Raw genomic sequence first — 19,069 nt, forward strand, 5'->3', positions numbered from 1 at the left:
AGGCAGATTTTCTGCCTGGGTAGGAGCACCCTTTTTACCAGGAGCTTGGGAATAATAACTTCATCACCTCTCTCATCACACCTCCGTGTCTGGGATCGCACTGGACCTCATTGAGGCAGAATATCAGGAGTAAACTGAGTGCAGCAGCCACAAGATTATGATCTACATTTTAAGATATAAAATAGCAGACAACCCTGAGGGGGATTTCAAGATTATAATCCATCACTGAGTTCCGATGACAGTTATAAACCATTTAAGCTTTGCAGTTATATTTCGTGATATCAGTTGAACTGCTCAAGTAGATTATTGCCTCATAATCATTCTTAATTATATCCATTATTCTCTGTATAAATCAACTGAACTCCTGCCTGTAACTCACCCCATTATTCCTTACATAAACCATCTGAAGCTCTCAATTAGATTCCAACCTGTAACTCACTCCCAGCAATCCATTATATTTTATACACACTGCATCAAGTTCCTTGACTAGATTCTAGCCTGGGTATCATTCTAATGTATAATTTGCAGGAAGTCCCAAACAAGATGTCATAAAGCAGCATAAAAACAGAAAGTGCTGGAAATACTCAGCAGGTCTGGCAGCATCTGTGGAGAGAGAAACAGAGTTAACGTTTCAGGTCGATGACCTTTCATTAGAACGTGTATATCCCTTTCAACAACCTGAAACGTTAACTCTGCTTCTCTCTCCACAGTTGCTGCCAGACCTGCTGAGTATTTCCAGCATTTTCTGTTTTTATTTCAGATTTCCAGCATCTGCAGTATTTTGCTTTTATTTTAGGGTCTAAAAAGCAGTGTTTTCTTCAGCGAGCTATCTGTAAGTAGGCAGGTTTTTATTTGAACAGGAATATTTCAATATTTTTCTTTGCTCTGTACAGTCACCTGCAACAGAGAGCAGTGATCATGTGTATGTGTGTGTGAGTGTATATGTGAACGTGTGCATGTGTACGCGTGTGAATGTGTGTGTCTGTGAGTGTGTGTGTGTTTGTATGTGTGAGTCTGTGTGCATGTGCGTGTGTGTGTATGCGTGAGTGTGAGTCTGTGTATGTGTACATGTGTTTGTGTGTATCTATGTTCATGCATCTGTGTGCGAGTGCATGTGTGTGCCTGGGTACAAGAGCGTGTGCGCATGTGGCTGAAAGCTGGGAAATAGAACACCCCCAGAGCAATGTTTAAAAAAAACCCTTTATATCTGCAGCTGCTTTTAGCTGGCCGTGCCCCAACTCTGTGTGGTTTATGTGTGCATATAAGACAAATCTCAGCCTCCAGCTGTTTCTGCTCTGCCCAGTGAAAAGGATTGTTATTCTTTGCAATCTCTTTTTTGTTACCAGCCATAGATGAACATTCCTCTCAGATGTGTTCACAGTTCTGAGGGGTTTTGATGGAACAGGCAGGGAGAAACTGTTTCCAGTGCCACACAGGAGGATCAGTAACCAGGTTAAAGATAATTCATAAATGAACCAGAGGGGAGATGAGACTTTCTTTTCACGCAGCAAGTTCTTGTGATCTGGAATGCACTGCCTGAAAGGGCAGTGGAAGTAGATTCAATAGGAACTTTCTAAAGGGAATGGGATAAATGAATGAAAAGCAAATATTTGCAGGGCTATGGAGATAGAGCAGCAAGAAGTGGCACTAAGAGCTAGCAGAGGCAGAGGGCTGAATGGCCTCTTTCTGTGCTGAAAGATTTTATGATTCCAACTTGCCAACACCCTCTCGACCTTCAACAGTCCCTTGGGTGAAGAATTGGAGGACAACCGGTAACAGTGGGACTGTACCCCAGCGGGAACTGGGAAAGGAAAGTGGGGAACAGCCTCAGTTAGGCCGAATCTGATTTTTGAAGACAAGCACTGCCACCCCACCAAATTGATCTTGAGACACAGACCAGACACAAGTTGTTGCCATAATCTTTATTGCACTTTCACCATATCGCAAAAACAATTACCACAACCCCACACCCCGAAAACATTGCTAACGCAAAAGCCTACAGCCACAGAAACCAGCTCGCCCATCTGTACCTGTAAATAAAGAACTCGAAAAGCAAAGCTGGAAATAAAGTGGCCGATTGCCGTCTGTCGGAAAGTTCCGAGGAGAATTGACGCGACACCTTTGCTGCCTCATTTAACAGAGCAACACCCAGGTTGCTAAAATCAATTTAACCAGCATTCAAGTATTTTGCTTGTCAGCATGTTTCTTGTTTATATATATATATTTCTATATATATATATGAAGATTCTTCTTTCTTCTGTTTTGTGATTGCACACTGCTACTTGTTCAATATTCACATCTCAGGACTGGATACCATCGAGTAAAACAAATAAATGCTTAACTTAGAAACTTTAATTATAATAATCTGGGATGGAGTCTATATTTTACATATTTGGGAACAATTACATCTCTGCTCTGAATTCACTGAATTCAAAAGGTAACATAAATAGCCAGTCTCTCCAAGACTTTCCATTTCTCACTTACACAGGTAAAAAAAATGAGAGTTCCCAGTCCCTCTACTACCTATTGGTTGCCATTGAATTGATATTGTAGTCTATGTCGTTCTCCACCACAATGCTGTGCCCTTCCTTTTCCACGCAGTCGCTGACTGACTTTAAAATGATTCGTAACCTCCTGTCCATGGCCTTTAGGTGTGCATCTATTAGAATGGGCGAGAGTTTGTCCCGCAGGAGCGATTCTGCCATCACCTCGCTCAGTTTGTACTCTTCCTTTGCCAGAAGCTGTAGTCGGAGGTATGTCGATTTCTTTATTCTGAAGGGTAGAGACAATGGAAGGTAATTTAACAATTCGCACATCAAGATGGTGTCTCCCTAAACTTGAGCTCTGCTACTCGCGTTCTAACCCACATCAAGTCTCGTTCATCCATCACCCCTTGTGCTCATTGACCTACATTGGCTCCTGGTCCAGCAGCACCTCAGTTTTTAAAATTCTCATCCTAGTTTTCAAATCCCCCCATGGCCTCACCCCTCCCTATCTCTGTAACCTCCTCCACGCCCACAACCCTCCGAGATATCTGCGCTCCCCTAATTCTGGCATCTTGTGCATCCCCGTTTTTCATCACTTCGCCACTAAAGGCTGTGCCTTCAACTCCTTAAAACCTATCTCTTTGATCAAATCTTTTCATCACCTGTCCTATTATCTCTTTGTGTGGCTCAATGTCAAATTTCGTCTGATTACATTCCTGTGAAGTGCCTTGGGACTTTTTACCATATTAAGGAGGCTATATAAATGAAAGCTGTTGTTGCTGCTGGACAGTCTGGTTCAGCCTCAGGCAGCGACCAGGGAGGGGGAATGGAGTCGGTGCAAGGGAACAGAGTTTGTGGCAGGGACTGATGACAATATTTTGGAGTTCCCCACGTTTAACTGGAGGAAATTGCAGTTCAATCAGAACTGGGTGTCGGACAAGCAGTGTGACAACACAGTGGAGGGCTCGAGAGAAAGATAGTGGTGAGATACAGCTGGGTCTCATGGGCATACATGTGGACCCTGCCGTTCTGCTTTCTGTTGATGTCACTGAGGGGCAGCATGTAGATGAGAAATAGCAGGTGGCGGGGGGGGGGGGGGGCGGTGGGGGGTGGTGCATGGATAGACACTCAGGGGGACTCCAGAAATAACAGTGCGGGAGCGGGAAGAGAAACCATTGAAGGAGATAGTCTGGCTACGACTGGATAGATAAAAATGGAACCAGGCGAGGGCAGTTCCACTCAGTGGGACAATGGAGGAGAGGCACTGAAGGAGGATGGCGTGATCAACTGTGTCAAAGGCCACAGACAGGTTGAGAAGGATATGGAGGGATAGTTTATCATGGTGACAGTCACAGAGTATGTCACTTGTGACTTTGATTAGGACTGGTTCAGAGCTGTGACAGGGGCTGAATGTTGATTGGACGGATTGAAACATGACATTCTCGTTTACTTTTGTCTAATGCTAGTCGGTAATCTTTGAGACATGGAATTAATCGCCTGCAGTTTTACCAATTGTTTGGAATTCTTAGAATCTGAGAAAAAGAGACTATAGCTGCTAAATCTTAGAGATAATCAGCAAATCAATCACTTGTCTTACAGTATTATACAATATCCTGGACTGTAACTATTAGATAATCATCGTATGTCATCGCTCTGTAGTTGCAGTGTTTCAAACTTCAACCATCTTACAAAAACAAAAGGTTGCATTTATATATGACTTCAACATTGTAAAATGCCTCAAGGCACTTCACGGGAGCATCATCAAACAAAATTTGACATCGAGTCACATAAGGAGATATTAGGGCAGATGACTAAAAGCTTGTTCAATGAGGTAGGTTCTAAAGAGTGTCTCAAAGGTGGAGAGAGGGGTAGAGAGTCGGAGAGGTTTGGGGAGGAAAGTCTACAGTCCAGAGTCCAGGCAGATAAAGGCACAAACGCCAGTGGTCGAGCGATTGAGAATGCTCAAGAGGTCAGGGATCTTCAGTTTCAGTCCTATTTTCTCCCCTTCTCTCTCTCCCAAAGACTCATATGGGGGAGTCGGGGAGGCCGAGTTGGGGGAAATTCCATAGTCACTATTAGGCCTCTTGCCTAAAATTGCTGCTGTTAATCTAAGAGCCTGGGCAGTGAATGGAAACTTATTTGCTCGTGGGTTGAGGGTGGAGGGGGAGGGGAGAGGATAGTCTGATAATGCCCTGAATCAACTGCTTACACATGCACTTTTCAGCAGTGATCACTGGAAAATGATCAGGATTGAGAGCCTTGTGCAATTTCCCCCTTTCCCTAATCCAATGGTACTGAATGTACAAATGTTGTACCCTCTGTTGCTGCAGCTGAGATCAGTACAGAGCAGCGATTGTAGCTTGCGAGCTGACTAGTCACTGAGAATAGAATAATTCACAAGTTTTCCTATGAGGATAAAACAAATCCCCTGTAGGGTTTCTGGATGTTCACACCAGTGTTAGAAAATCCCAACTAGCACAATAAGAGTAAGATTTCAAATGGTAACCAAGGTGTGACCAGCCTCAATTCCACAAAGTACAGCAGCAATTCTGCAGGTAAGAAAGAATTAGGGTTCATGGGATTGGGAGTAATATATTATCATGCAATAATGATTGGTTAACGAGCAGAAAATAGAGAGCAGGAATAAGTGGGTCATTTTCAGGTTGGCAGGCTGTAACTAGTAGGTACTCAAAGGATGAGTTCTTGGGCTTCAGATATTCAAGTATAATTTTACTGCAAGCAGTTCGTTCCATTTTATTTCAACATCTCTGACCGTTTGGATTTCACACACCTGTGATAGGACTACCTGCTGTAACTGAGGTGAGGTCATGCTTAAAGTGATTCCCAGGATCCCATGGGAGCTGAACAGCAGGATATCTGAGTATTTAAGGGGCTTAACTGGAGAAAGTTGACTGCAGAGGTGACTCTATGTGCCACAGTGACCTTTGAGCACAATGACCTCTGCAGCACCATGACCTCCGTGCACCAGTGACCTCGGTGAACTGCAATGGCCTCTGGGAATCGCAGTGACCTCCCTGCACAATGACCTCCTGCTGTAAACCCAACACATCTAATGAGCAGCTCAGTGCTGTAATTTGGAAGATTGTTGGGATGATGATGGGCCCAGATGAGATTCCAGGACACTATCATAGAGTCATTTACAGCAGAGAAGGAGGCCATTTGGCCCATCGAGTCCATACCTGAACTCTTTACCTGAAGCTGGTTCAAAGCTGCAGTGACCCATTCATTAGTCCAGTATTATTATCATAAGGAGCTCATAGCACAAACCATGATTTCTTAATTGGGCGGGGAGTGGGGGAGAGAAATACAAGTTTCTGCAATGAAAACAAACTCTGAAATGTTGAGACTGGGAGAAGACTGTAAGGTCAGGAGAGCAGCTCTCTCACTCTCTGCACTTACCTACAGCACTGATTCAGTGGCACCAGGATGGAGAGCTCGTCATGCGAATGTTTCCCAAACCTGCGGGAGGGCATCAAGAAAACGTTAGAAAGGGTTTGCCCGTTTCCAAGCATCCTCCTGAAATCCAGGAGAATTGTGTTTAAACACACCTTATACACAGAGCTCGAAACAATATGGGTCAGTTAGCCTGACATCAGTCGTCAGGAAAATGCTGGAATCTATTATTAGGGACGTGATAACAGGGCACTTAGAAAATCATAGTATGACTGAGCAGAGCCCATATGGATTTATGAAAGGGAAATTGTGCTTGACAAATGTCGAGTTTGTTGAGTTTGCAAGTAACAGTGTAGATAAGGGGGAAACCAGTGGATGGAGTGTATTTGGATTTTGAAAAATCATTTGATAAGGTGTCACACAAGAGGTTATTAAACAAAATTAGGGCTTATTTTCAGGTTGGCAGGTTGTAACTTGTGGGTACTTAAAGGATGAGTACTTGGGCCTCAGATATTTACAATCTATATAAATGACTTAGCAGACAGGAGTGATTTTGCGTATCCAGGTTTGCTGGTGATACAAAGTTAGGTGGGAAAGTAAGTGGTGAGCAGGATGCAAAGAGGTTGCAAAAGGATTTAGACAGGTTAACTGAGTGGGCAAGAATGTGGCAGATAGAATACAGGGTGTTTGTAAAGTCCTTGTGCAACTTTAAACTTTAATAATTTTGGATGTACATATGACAGAAGCAAACTGTAAATGGCATATGAAAAGATAATTCACTAAGTATTTTTAATGTTGTTAATGCTGTGTCAATGATGCTGAAAATGAAAATGGTGAACTGTTGGGAAATAAGATTGATGTATCACAAAAATGGAGAACCTGGAAATTTTAACTGTATTGTGTTAAAACTTTATGAATTATGCTTTCACGTGTTATCGTTTCCTTCCATCATACGAATATATGAATTCGGAGCAGAAGTAGGCCATTCGGCCCCTCTAGCCTGCTTTGCCATTCAATAGATCATGGCTGATCTGTTTGTGTGTCAAGTTCCACACTCCCATCTACCCCCGATAACCTTTGATTCCCTTGCCTAAGAAGAATCTATCTACCCCCGCCTTAAAAATATTCAATCACCCCGCCTCCACCAACTTCTGAGGCAGTGTTCCAAAGTCACACAACGCTCTGAGAAAAAAAATGTCTCCTCATCTCTGTCCTAAAAGGGCGACTCCTAATTTTAATAGTGCCCTCTAGTTCTGGACTCCCTATAAGAGGAAACATCCTCTGCATATACACCCTGTCAAGACCATTCAGGATCTTATAAACTTCAATCAAGTCTCCCCTCACTCTTCTAAACTCCAGTGAAAACAAGCCCAGTCTGTCCAACCTTTCCTCATAAGACAACCCGCTCATTCCAGGTATCAATCTAGTAAACCTCCTCTGAACTGCCTCCAGTTCATTTACATCCTTCCTTAAATAAGGAGACCAAAACTGCACACAGTATTCGAGATGTGGTCTCACCAATGCCCTGTATAACTGAAGCATAACATCCTTACTTTTATTTTCAATTCCTCTCGTAATAAAGGATATCATTCCATTAGCCTTCTTTATTACTTGCTGCACCTGCATACTAACCTTTTGTGACTGCTGCACTAGAACACCTAGATCCCTCTGCACTTCGGAATTCTGCAGTCATTCTCCATTTAAGTAATACTCTGCTTTTTTATTCTTCCTGCCAAAGTGAACAACTTCACATTTTCCCACATTATACTCCATCTGCCAGATTTTTGCCCACTCACCCAACCTATCTATATTGGTCTGCAACCTCCTTATGTCCTCTTCACAGCGTACTTTACTACCTATCTTTGTGTCATCTGCTACCATGCCATCACTCCCCTCATCTAAGTCATTGATATCAATTGTAAAAAGTTAAGGCCCCAGCACAGATAGATCCCTGAGGGACTCCACTCATCACATCCTGCCAATCAGAAAAGGACCCATTTATGCATATCCTTTGCATATCCAAAGTTATTGAAGTTTAAAATTGCACAAGGACTTCATACACACCCGATATAATGTGGAGAAATGTGAAGTTATCCACTTTGGTAGGAAAAATTGAAAAGGAGAATATTTTTTAAATGGCAAGAGATTGGGAAATGTTGATATTCTGAGGGACCTGACTATCCTTGTACGTGAAATACAGAAAGCTAATATGCAGTTACAACAAGCAATTAGGAAAACAAATGGTATGTTAATCTTTATTATCAATTCGGTGAAAGACGCCCTTTGGTCTGCCCGAAACTTGCTGGACTTCCAGCGCAAAGAGTTGTCCACGACTGAGTGTTGCAGACTGGCACATTCCAAGGTCCGGGACCACATGCTGAGGGACGCACTAAAGCTTGGGACAGCCGCAGCAAAGGCTCAATGGGGAAAGACCACAGTGTAAGGTCCCCCCCACCAAGCTGAACTGAGGGGCTGGATCCATGGAAAACCCCTTGAACTGTATCCGGAAATTTTTGTTTGCTGTAAGATGTATATGGCATGAAAAATGAAATGGAAGGGTTGTGAGGCAACTCACTCCAGTATTGAAGGGAACTGATCTCCTTTGCACTCTTTGTATTATTTGACTTGGTGCTGTTTGGAACTGTTTTGTAATTTTTTTTCCAGATTTTTATGAACAAAGTATATTTTGGAAATAAAAAAAAGGTATGTTAGTCTTTATTACAAAGGGATTGGAGTACACGAGCGAGGAAGTCTTACTGCAATTGTACAGGGCCTTGATGAGACCACACCTGGAGTACAGTGGACAGTTTTGATCCTCTGACCTAAGGAAGGATTTACTTGCCTTGAAGGGAGTGCGACAAAGATTCACTAAGACTGATTCCTGGGATGAGAGGATTGTCCTATGAGGAATGATTGAGTAGACTAGCCCTATATTCCCTAGAGTTTAGAAGAATGAAGCGTGATCCAATTGAAACATATAAAACTTTTAAAGGGCTTGACAAGGTAAGTGTTGGGAGGATATTTCCCCTGGCTGGAGAATCTGGAGCATGGTGTCACAGCCTCCGAATAAAGTGTCGGCCATTTAAGATGAGATGAGGAGAAATTTCTTGATTCAAAGGGTTGTGAATCTTTGGAATTCTCTACCTCAGAGAGCTGTGGATGCTCAGTCATTGAGTATATTCAAGACAGAGATTGATAGACTTTTGGATACTAAGGGAATGAAGTGATGTGAGGATAGTGTGGAGTTGAGGTCGAAGAGCGGCCATGATCTTGTTGAATGGCGGAGCAGGCTTGAAGGGTTGAATGACCTGTTCCTGCTCCTATTTCTTAGGTTCTTATATATTTTGGCAGAGATTCTCACAAGCATTGCCTTTGGGACAGATTGGAATAAAAACAGGTTATATAGTAAAGCAAAATACTGTGGATGCTGAAAATCTGAAATAAAAACAGAAAGTGCTGGAAATACACACGTTAGCTCTCTTTCTCTCCCCACAGATGCTGTGTATTTGCAGCACTTTCCGTTTTTATTTTAAAAGCAGGTTGTGGCATGTGTAACCTACATATTGTATTGCAAGCTCACGGGTATTGTGTGGGACCGTGAAGAAATTCTACGGCTCCCCGAGATGATAGGGTTTGTGCTGTGCTATAAAATGTAAATGAAAAACAATCTATAACTTCCTCTTTCTGTCAGAAAGACCCATTAAAGGCTGTAATGGTATTTAGTGCTGCATGCACAGCACGAACACTCCCATGCTCAGACAATGTGTAGTGTTAACACTCCTGACAGTTCATAAAGCACACCGTATTAACACTCCTCACGGTTCATGGGATGTGGGTGGCGCTGGCAACGCCAGCCTTTGACGCCCATTCCTAATTGCCCTTGACAAGGTTGTGATGGTGGTGTAGTGGTAATGTCACTAGACTAGTAATCCAGAGACCAGACTAATATTCCAGGGATGTGGGTCCAAATCCCACCATAGTGGAATTTAAATTAAATGTTTTCATAAAAATCTGGAATTGAATCATTAAAAACCCCCATCTGGTTCACTATTGTCCTTTAGGGAAGGAAATCTGCCGTCCTTACCTGGTCTGGCCTACATGTGACTCCAGACCTACAGCAATGTGGTTGACTCTTAACTGCCCTCTGAAATGGCCTAGCAAGCCACTCAGTTGTGCAAAACTGCTATACAAAAGCTGATGGATGGCAGCGGTTCACGAAGGCAGCTCACCACCACCCTCTCAAGGATAATTAGGGATGGGCAACAAAGCCCAGCAAAGCCCACATCCTATGAAATGAATTTTTAAAAAAAATTCTTGTGGTGTAGGTACAGCTTATGATCCCTAATACCTCTTGGAACCTATTCTGCTGGTTTTCCTTAGTAATCTACTCCACAAACATATTACGCTTTGGCATAAAAAGCCACACCTGACTTCCTAATTTTTAACTTCTGTCCCTTGAATTTGAAACCTTTGCTACCACAAACAATGCACTATCGATCTGCTTTGTCAGTCCACTTCATTTAATCTTGAAGGCTTCAGTCAGGTAGACTAAACGTGGCAACACTCATTCAGTACTCAGACAGGGAGACTAATACTGTTCCTACAATTCAGCACAGTTTGATGTAACAGCATTTAGATCTGTGATCAGGTTAACAACAATACCCACAGTGAGTACTGATGCGCTATCTCTCCCTCTCTGGTTCTCTCTCTGTCTCTGATGTGAAAACAGAGTAGGTAGGGGGAAACTATCAAAATCCCTCATAATTTTGAACGCCTCTATTAAATCTCCCCATAACCTTCTATGCTGCAAGAACAATCCAAGTTTCTCTAGTCTCTCCACATAACTGAAGTCCATCATCCCTGGTATCATTCTGGAAAATCTAGGTGCCCTCTGTGGTTCAGTGGGCAGCGCTCTCACTTCTAAGACAGAAACATGAGCACATAATCCAAGCTGACTCTCCCTGTGCAGTACTGAAGCAGTGCTGCATTGCCGAGGGTGCTAAGGTTCCTGTATTCTGTCAAGCAGACTAAGTCTGTTGCTGGCATGGTGCAGGATTGACAAGCTGTAGATGCCAGGGTGACATTAGGCACCTAGCTGTATTCCCAGCAGCTTTTATCCAACTGCGGCCTGTGCCTCTCACTCGTTTAGATGTTGGAGGCTGTCGCTAACATCGTTGATCCAGGCATTGATGAAGCACCAGGCTTTGACTGCTGGCTGTGTTTCTTGGGGAAAGTAATAGGACGTCGTTAGATCAGGAAATAGCAAGATACTCTACATCACTGCTGAACTGTTCAGTGAGTAAATCAGCCTCAGCAGTTATTTTTAAACCAGTAATGTGCAGCGCTGGTTTCTGCACTGTTACAAGTGATGGATTAAGTGATGCACAGGCTTTTCTTTCAAAGCTTGAGAGTGGTTTGAGATGCGGTGCCTGACCCTAGGACCTACTTTTGCACCAACTTGGGGACTGGATGGGGCAGAAGACACAGAGAATAGTAACTGCTCTGGGATTAACTTTTCCAATGACAGTGTAGAAATTCTTGCCAGGCAATTGCAACTGGCCTCTCCATGCTTATGACGGGAGATACTGTTGCTATCATTGGTGTTCTGGAGGGTCAGAGTGCTTCAGGCCAGAACTCTGATCATTCACTGCAGTCACATGGCCCTCGGACCCTGTCTACCTTCACCATGGAAATTTTAATCTTTTAAAAAAAAGAATCCTATAAATGTCTTTCCTTGAGCAGCTTGCTCAGCATAAACTGGAATCAAACAAGGGACCTTCCTGTGCTGTGTAGCTCAGGACCTCACAGGGGTCACTGCATTCACCAAGCAGATGTTCCAGTCTTTACTGACTTTTGGAGGTAAACTGTAACTAAATCAGAATCAGTATGATAGAGTTAAACCAACCGTGCTGGACATACAGAAACGCACATACATGCACATACCGTCGCATGCTCAAACACACAGACACATGTACTCGCAAGTTCATACGCACACACACACAAGCTCATACATGTGCACAAATGCATATGCACACGCTCATAGACACACACTTGTACACATAGACACGCGGCGCACACGCTCATACACACACATGGTCAATGTGCAGATGCTGATACAGACATTTGCACACCCTCACACTCATGCACATGTATGTAGTTCACACACATGCACAAACACGTGCACACCTGCACTCACAAACTCACATTCAGACATTGAATTGGAAAGCAGCATCTTTGTCGATCCTTACCCTCGCCCGTTATCCAGGTGAATAATAAATGAATCATTTCCAAACTTTTCAAAAGTTTCATAATGGTGCCGATCCATATTTCCTGAAAGCAGAAGAAGCAGGAAAACAGTCAGACTGAAGGCAGTCCCGGTGTGTGACATGCTGATCACCATGGAGCGGAGCCTGGCCTAAACCCACTGCCTGCCCTGGTGCCTGTCGGTCTTCATAAGTGAACCCAGAGGGTGAGTGTCCGCTGACTATTCAACCTTGGCGGGAGGGGCTCTGAGGACAAGCACAATCCTGTTTTTTAAAAATTCTTTCATGGGATGTGGGCATCGCTGGCAAGGCCAGCATGTGTGGCCCAACCCTAATTGCCCTTGACAACTGAGTGGCTTGCTAGGCCATTTCAGAGAGCAGTTAAGAGTCAGCCACATTGCTGTGGGTCTGGAGTTACATGTAGGCCAGACTGGGTAAGGATGGCAGATTTCCTTCCCTAAAGGATGTTTGTGAACCAGATGGTTTTTTTTGCAATAATCAGTGATAGGTGACAAGGAGAAGGCAGGTGAAAAGCTCGTTTGGAAAGCCAGTGCAGACACAATGGACCAAATGGCCTCTTTCTGAGCTGTAATAATTTTCAATTCCAGATTTTTTAAAAATCAAATTTAAATTCTACCAGCTGCGGTAGTGGGATTTGAACCCACGTTCCTAGGGTATTAGCCTAAGCCTATGAATTACTAGCTCAGTACATTACCACTACATCTATACATGCGTGTCCAACAGGAATCCCTGGACGGGGTTTGGGAGTGGTTATCCAGACTGATCCGCCCATTCCCAAGGGAGGACTGAAACCAGTTGTAGCCCCTTGACCACCAACTGGGATCGCTAACTCTGGTTGGATGAATTCCTCGAAGTTTCATCACATGACCTGCTGCTGCCTACAGCCCCGCCTCTACCCACCCTTATTTGGTCGCCTGATGTGTCCATCTGCATGAAGCCCCGCCTCTCCTGCCAGTTGGAAAGCATATTTGATTACCCGATTGGATAATTCTTGACAGTCAAATAGCTGTTTTGTCCCCCAACTCATATTTTTATAAAGAATAAGGTGTTCAAAGAAAATGAAGGAAAAGCCACACAATTTGTTTTTAGAGCCTCTTTGATTTTTCTCTCCAAGTTTTTGCTCTCAGCTGTGTCCTGGGGATTAATCTTTAATCCTGGAGACTCCAGGGCAATCCTGGAGCGTTGGCAACCTACCCAGAAAGCTGTTGAGGCTGGGGGTCAATTGAAAATTTCAAAACTGAGATTGATAGATGTTTGTTACGTAATGCATTAATGGTCACGCACCGAGGCAGGTAAATGGAGTCAGTTACTGATCAGCCATGATCTCACTGAATGGCAGACAGGCTCGAGGGGTCCCTGTGTTCTGGATGAGATGAACCAATTCAGCACAGATTAAGAATCAAACCTGCATTCTTGTTACCCAGCGTCTTTACCAACAGAGCACAAAGGTCTTCAGAGATATTTCAGCCATTGCTCAGTGGGTCGTACTCTCACCTGAGTCAGAAGGTTGGGACTTCAAGTCTTATGCCAGGACTTAACACAAAAAACCTATGCTGACACACCAGTACAGTACTGAGGGAGTGCTGCACTGTCTGAGGTGCTGTCTTTTGGATGAAATGTTAAACCAAGGCCCTCCTGCCCTCTCAGCTGGACTTAAAAGATTTCACTGCACTATTTCAAAGAAGAGCAGGGGAGTTCTCCCCAGTGTCCTGGTCAATATTTATCCATCAATCAACATCAGTAAAAAGATAATCTGGTCATTATCACATTGTTGTTTGTGGGAGCTTGCTGTGTGTAAATTGGCTGCTGGGTTTTCTATATTACAACAGTGACTACACTTCAAAAGTACCTCATTGGCTGTAAAGTGCTTCGGGACATTGTGAAAGGTGCTATATAAATGCAAGTGTTTCCTTCTTTCTGTTTTCAGAAGTAAAGCAGATTTATTTACCCATAAGAAAGTCAAAAATAGTCATTTCAATGAGATCGAGGAGACGGGTGCCACTGTTATATGGGGCAGTCTGTTTGACCTCTTCACAATAGTCAGGATCAACCTCCCACCTGTTGAAAGGAAACAGAAAGCTTTTGTAAAAGAGTGTTTTGGCACCTTGCAGCGAGTAGGATCTCAGTGCCTTCATCGCTTCTCCATTAACGTTCCTCCATTTATCCCAGCATTTAATAACAGCTTTCCAGGCAGCCGATCTCGGGATCTATTTAAACAGACAGAGCCAGCTGCATTGCAACAGTCACCACTGAAGCTTCTAGATTTCAGCTTTAGGTCCCATATTTTGTGGATTGTATCTTTATTCATCTGTCCCGCAGTCAGATGATTCAACAATTAATTGTGGACTATCTCTTGATTCCTTCTTTAACCTTTAAGATGCTCCTTAAAACCTACTTAGACCAAGATTTTGGTCACCTGTCCTAATATCTCCTGACGTGGCTCGGTGTCAAATTTTGTTTGAAAATGCTGCTATGAAGCACCTTGTGATGCTTTATTATGTTAAAGGTGCTGTACAAATGCAAGTTGTTGTTGTTGATGGACAGTTCCAGAAGGAAATGTTGCTTCAGGAAGGGAACACATGCGGTTTCTGAGAATCCGTAGAGGGCGTGTCAGTCTGACCCTGCGGTTTTGCCCTTCCTTCACTTTCTGTATCTAAAATGAAATTACTAAGCACTTGGAGTAAAATGATTTAATTGAAGTCACTCAGCAGGGTTTTTTTAAAAGGACAGGTTGTGTTTGATCAATGGAGCGGAAATCCTTTGAAGGAATAATTCCATATTACTGACCTGTTTTTGACTCTGGATTGGTTGAGGTAGGTAAGAAAGTGATGAATTTGTCGATCCAATTTTTAAAGAGGCAGCATTCTTCAACAAATACATTGAAATATGAAGTTACTGTGCTCTTTCTATGACTCAAATTTATTCCACTTCTTCTGTGTGTCAGCTGTGGCTTAGTTGCCAGCACTCTTGTCTAGTCATAAGCCTCCAAGTTCAAGTCCCACTCCAAGAGTTAAGCACAAAAGTCTAGGTTAACACTTAAGTAGTACCGAGGGAGTGCTGCACTGTTGGAGATGCTGCCTTTTGGATGAGAGGTTAAACCCAGGCCCCGTCTGCCCTCTCAGGTGTACATAAAAGATCCCATGGCCAATATTACTTTTTTGAAGAAAAGCAGGGGAATTCTCCCTGGTGTCCTGGCCAATATTTATCCCTCAACCAACATCACAAAAAAAAAAGATTATCTACATTACAACAGTGACTGCGCTTCAAAAGTACTTCGTTGGCTGTAAAGCTCTTTGAGACGTCTGGTGGATGTGAGAAGTGATATTTCAATGCAAGTCTTTCTTTAAGGATTCATTGTCCCTTTAACAAATCGCTCTTACTTGAACTTACTCTGCTCTCTTGCGTTTATGGTATGACCGTCGCCATGGATTCCTCCAGGTTTTTCTTTTTGCCAGTGCCAGATCTGGCAGGAAAGCTGCCAGCGAGCCTTCTATCTGGTCAGGCTTCCCACATATCGCGTGCTCGGTGGAACAGTAGTAGGAGCACTCTCCGTAGAAGCAGATGTTGTTGGCTGGCCAAGGAGACAGAGATGTACAAACACAATCAGCATAGACGAGTCACAGAACATAGAAACATAGACAAATCTACAGCACAGAAGGAGGCCATTGGGCCCTTCTTGTCCGTCCCAGTCAGAAAAGAGTTATCCAGCCTAATCCCAACTTCCAGCTCTTAGGCTGCAGCCCTGCAGGTTAAGGCACTTCAAGTGTATATCTAAGTGCTTTTTAAATGTGATATGGGTTTCTACCTCCACGACTCTTTTTCTTTCAGGCAGTGAGTTCCAGATCACACTCCGACACCCACCACCCTCCACCCACCCCCCTCCTCTGGGTGAATGGGACATGATGTGAATTACACGCAAATCACCTGATTCAAGGGGCATTGCCGAGCTGGGGCATTGTGGTGGCAATTTGTTGGGCACAATCTCTGGGGAAAGTGCTAAGTCGAGTGCAGGACTGAGCAGAATGGCTGTAAGGTGATTATCAAGCAAATCGTGTCTTTCACTATTAGCCTGAACTAAGAGCTCTGGGCTGTAGTATTGGCCCTGTGGTCACCAGCACTACTGTCTGAGCAAAGGGCTTGAACTCCATTAGCCCTTCCGGCTAATCGTGAATGGCCGCAAAGGTTTAGAAAAAAGGGGAGCTAACTTTCAGTAGGCACGACTCCCTGAAAGGCAGCAGTGCCTTTGAACCTACTGGCAAAACCCTAACAGGGCACGAAGTGCCCCTGGGTGAGGTATAACATGGCTAGTTGCAGAGTAAAGCTTCCTTTACTTTGGCGCCACAACGTGCCTCAATCTGAACCTCAGGAAAACGCCCATCCACTGCACTGTTTTCTACACCAGTCGAACCTCTCTGAAGGGTTCAGTTCCGCACTCCCAGGGAAAGTCACACTTAAATGGAGTGCTGGCTGGAGTTAGGTGGACAATGCAGCTACAATTCTCTGACAGCATGACTCTCCACTGAGAAGGTGTCAGTATGCCAAATTCGAGCCAGTATTGACCCTTGTCCTATATCAACCAGGGTTTGAGTTTAAACTGTCAGAATGAGGGGTCAATATTGGCCAGTACACCTCGGAGAAACTCCCCCTGCTCTCCTTCAAAATAGCACCACAGGATCCTGTATGTCAATCTGACCATGTAGTATTCAATGCCACGGTGGGAGAGCCAACCTGAATTTCATGCCCAAGAGTGAGACTTGAACCCACAACTGCCTGACTTAGAGACAAGAGTGCTACCCAGTTAGGCACAGTTGATACCTAGATTTAGTAGAATGGTACCAGGGATGAGGGACTTCAGTTACCCAAGATGTTACAGAAGCTGGGATTGCTCTCTTTAGAGCAGAGAAGGTTCTGGGGAGATTTAATAGAGGTGTTCAAAACACTGGGGGTGTCAGCCTGGATTATGTACTCAATCTCTGCAGTCTGTTTTGAACCCGCAACCTTCTATAGATCAGTGTCGCAGGCCATGTGACTATGAGAGTGTCGCACCTTGTGTGACTCCTCCTTGCCCCTGCCCAGGGAGGATCTTTGCTGTTGAAAGGTACAACGTGGAGGATTGAAGGGGGATTGCAGACCCCATTAAATCAGTCTCCCTACCTGGCGAGATGAAGAATGTCCTCCAGAGTTTTTTGTCGCGAGTCACGTCTCTGATTTCTCTCGTCATGTTGACCAGCCTCCCAGCAACAGGCGGCACACGCCGAAAATCCAGAATTCTTTGAGGGGGGTAAAGGCGAGGACGTTACACACAATAAGAGCAAGGGAACAATCTAAAATATTCTTTCTTTCACCTAGGCCGTTTTAAAGAGACCTTACCTGTCCAGGTGGAAAGCAGCAATCTCTGAGTTATGTCGCTCATAATCAGAGAAATAGAAGAAATCTGGAGGCGTTTCTTGCTCTCTGGTTTGTCTGAAAAAGACACCAGGTTTAAGTATTTTTTCATTCATTCACAAGATGTGGACATTGTTGTCAAGGCCAGCATTTATTGCCCCATCCCCTAATTTCCCTTGAGAAGGTGGTGGTCAGTTGCCGCCTTGCATACAGTTGAAGGGCTTGCTACATCATTTCATTGTAAAGAGTCAACATTGCTGTGGGTCTGGAGTCACAAATGGGCTACACCAGGGTAAAGAAGATAGATCTCCTTCCCTAAAGGGCATGAGTGCACTAGGTGGGTTTTAATGACAATCTAGTAGTTTTATTTTCACCATTACTGATACTAACTTTTTAAGAATTTAAGTTCCCCAGCTGCCAAAGGGGGATTTAAACTCCTGTCTCAGGATCATTAGTCCAGTAACATAACCACTATGCTACCTAAATCAACACTCCCCATTACTCAACCTACCTCACCCTCGGTTAAATCCCTGACCAGCACTCACGCTGCAGTCCCATTTCTTAATGGTTACTTGTTTGAGGGAACACTCCCTATTCTCAAAGCACAACTCCCATTCACCCCTCCTTCCTTCTATTGTTATTCATTTACCGCCTCCTTCATTACCAATGGTTTCCCCATTTCTCTCACATTCATTTCCCCGATCGGTGCCCCCTCTTTTACTAACACCTGCATCCTATCCATTAGCTCCTCCCCACTCCTACCCAGTGTTCAGTGGCTTATGCACCAACCACATCTCTACCCTGCAGGTGGGAATTTCCAGTCCTGAGAGTTCAAACCTCCAGAAGCAGCAGTCTGGATCATTCGTAGAATCATACAGCACAGAAGGAGGCCATTCAGCCCATTGTGCCTGTGCCAGCTCTTAGAAAGAGCTATCCAATTAGTCCCACCCCCCCTGTGGAATTTGCTTCCTCAGAGAGCAGTAAAGGCTGGGTCACTGAATATATTCAAGGCTGAGTTAGATAGATTCTTAATAGACAAGGGAGTCAAGCGTGATGAGGGGCAGACAGGAAAGCGGAGTTGAGGTCACATTCCGATCAGTCATGATCTTATCAAATGGCAGAACAGGCTCGGGGAGCCGAACGGCTCCTAATTCTAATGTTCTTTTCCTATAGCACTGTAATTTATTTTCCCTTCAAGTATTTATTCAATTCCCTTTTGAAAGTTAATATTGAAGCTGCTTCCACCTCCCTTTTAGACAGCGGAAAAAAATTCTCCTCATCTCCTCAGTTTCTTTTGCCGATTATTTTAAATCTGTGTGTCCTCTGGTTATCAACTCTCCAGCCCCTGGAGCGTGCATGGAAGAGAAGCAGGAACTGGTGCATTGGCCACTGCACTTGAGAGCAATGGGACCAAGAATGGGGTCAAAGGGGAATGGTCCGGAGGGATTTATTTGTGTTGGCAGGTGCTGGGTAACTAACTGGTCTTATGAGGCACAGGGT

The 19,069-nt window shown here is 44.0% G+C and overlaps 1 protein-coding gene across 1 annotated transcript in view; it reads right to left on the reverse strand.

The window, feature by feature from the left end:
• Positions 1–1,907: 1,907 nt before the first annotated feature.
• The window catches only part of LOC137383523 (extracellular serine/threonine protein kinase FAM20C-like), an 89,645-nt gene continuing 72,483 nt past the window's right edge, over positions 1,908–19,069 (reverse strand). The window contains exons 4-10 of the mRNA XM_068056566.1: positions 17,555–17,647; positions 17,339–17,454; positions 15,575–15,755; positions 14,133–14,242; positions 12,149–12,230; positions 5,907–5,966; positions 1,908–2,772 (exon numbers count right to left, since the gene is read on the reverse strand). Of these exons, the coding sequence (XP_067912667.1) occupies positions 2,520–2,772; positions 5,907–5,966; positions 12,149–12,230; positions 14,133–14,242; positions 15,575–15,755; positions 17,339–17,454; positions 17,555–17,647 (895 nt within the window). The 3' untranslated portion in view covers positions 1,908–2,519. The remainder of the gene's footprint in view (positions 2,773–5,906; positions 5,967–12,148; positions 12,231–14,132; positions 14,243–15,574; positions 15,756–17,338; positions 17,455–17,554; positions 17,648–19,069) is intronic.

The sequence above is a fragment of the Heterodontus francisci genome, chromosome 24 (genome assembly GCF_036365525.1).
Source record: "Heterodontus francisci isolate sHetFra1 chromosome 24, sHetFra1.hap1, whole genome shotgun sequence".
NCBI classification, from domain to species: domain Eukaryota; kingdom Metazoa; phylum Chordata; class Chondrichthyes; order Heterodontiformes; family Heterodontidae; genus Heterodontus; species Heterodontus francisci.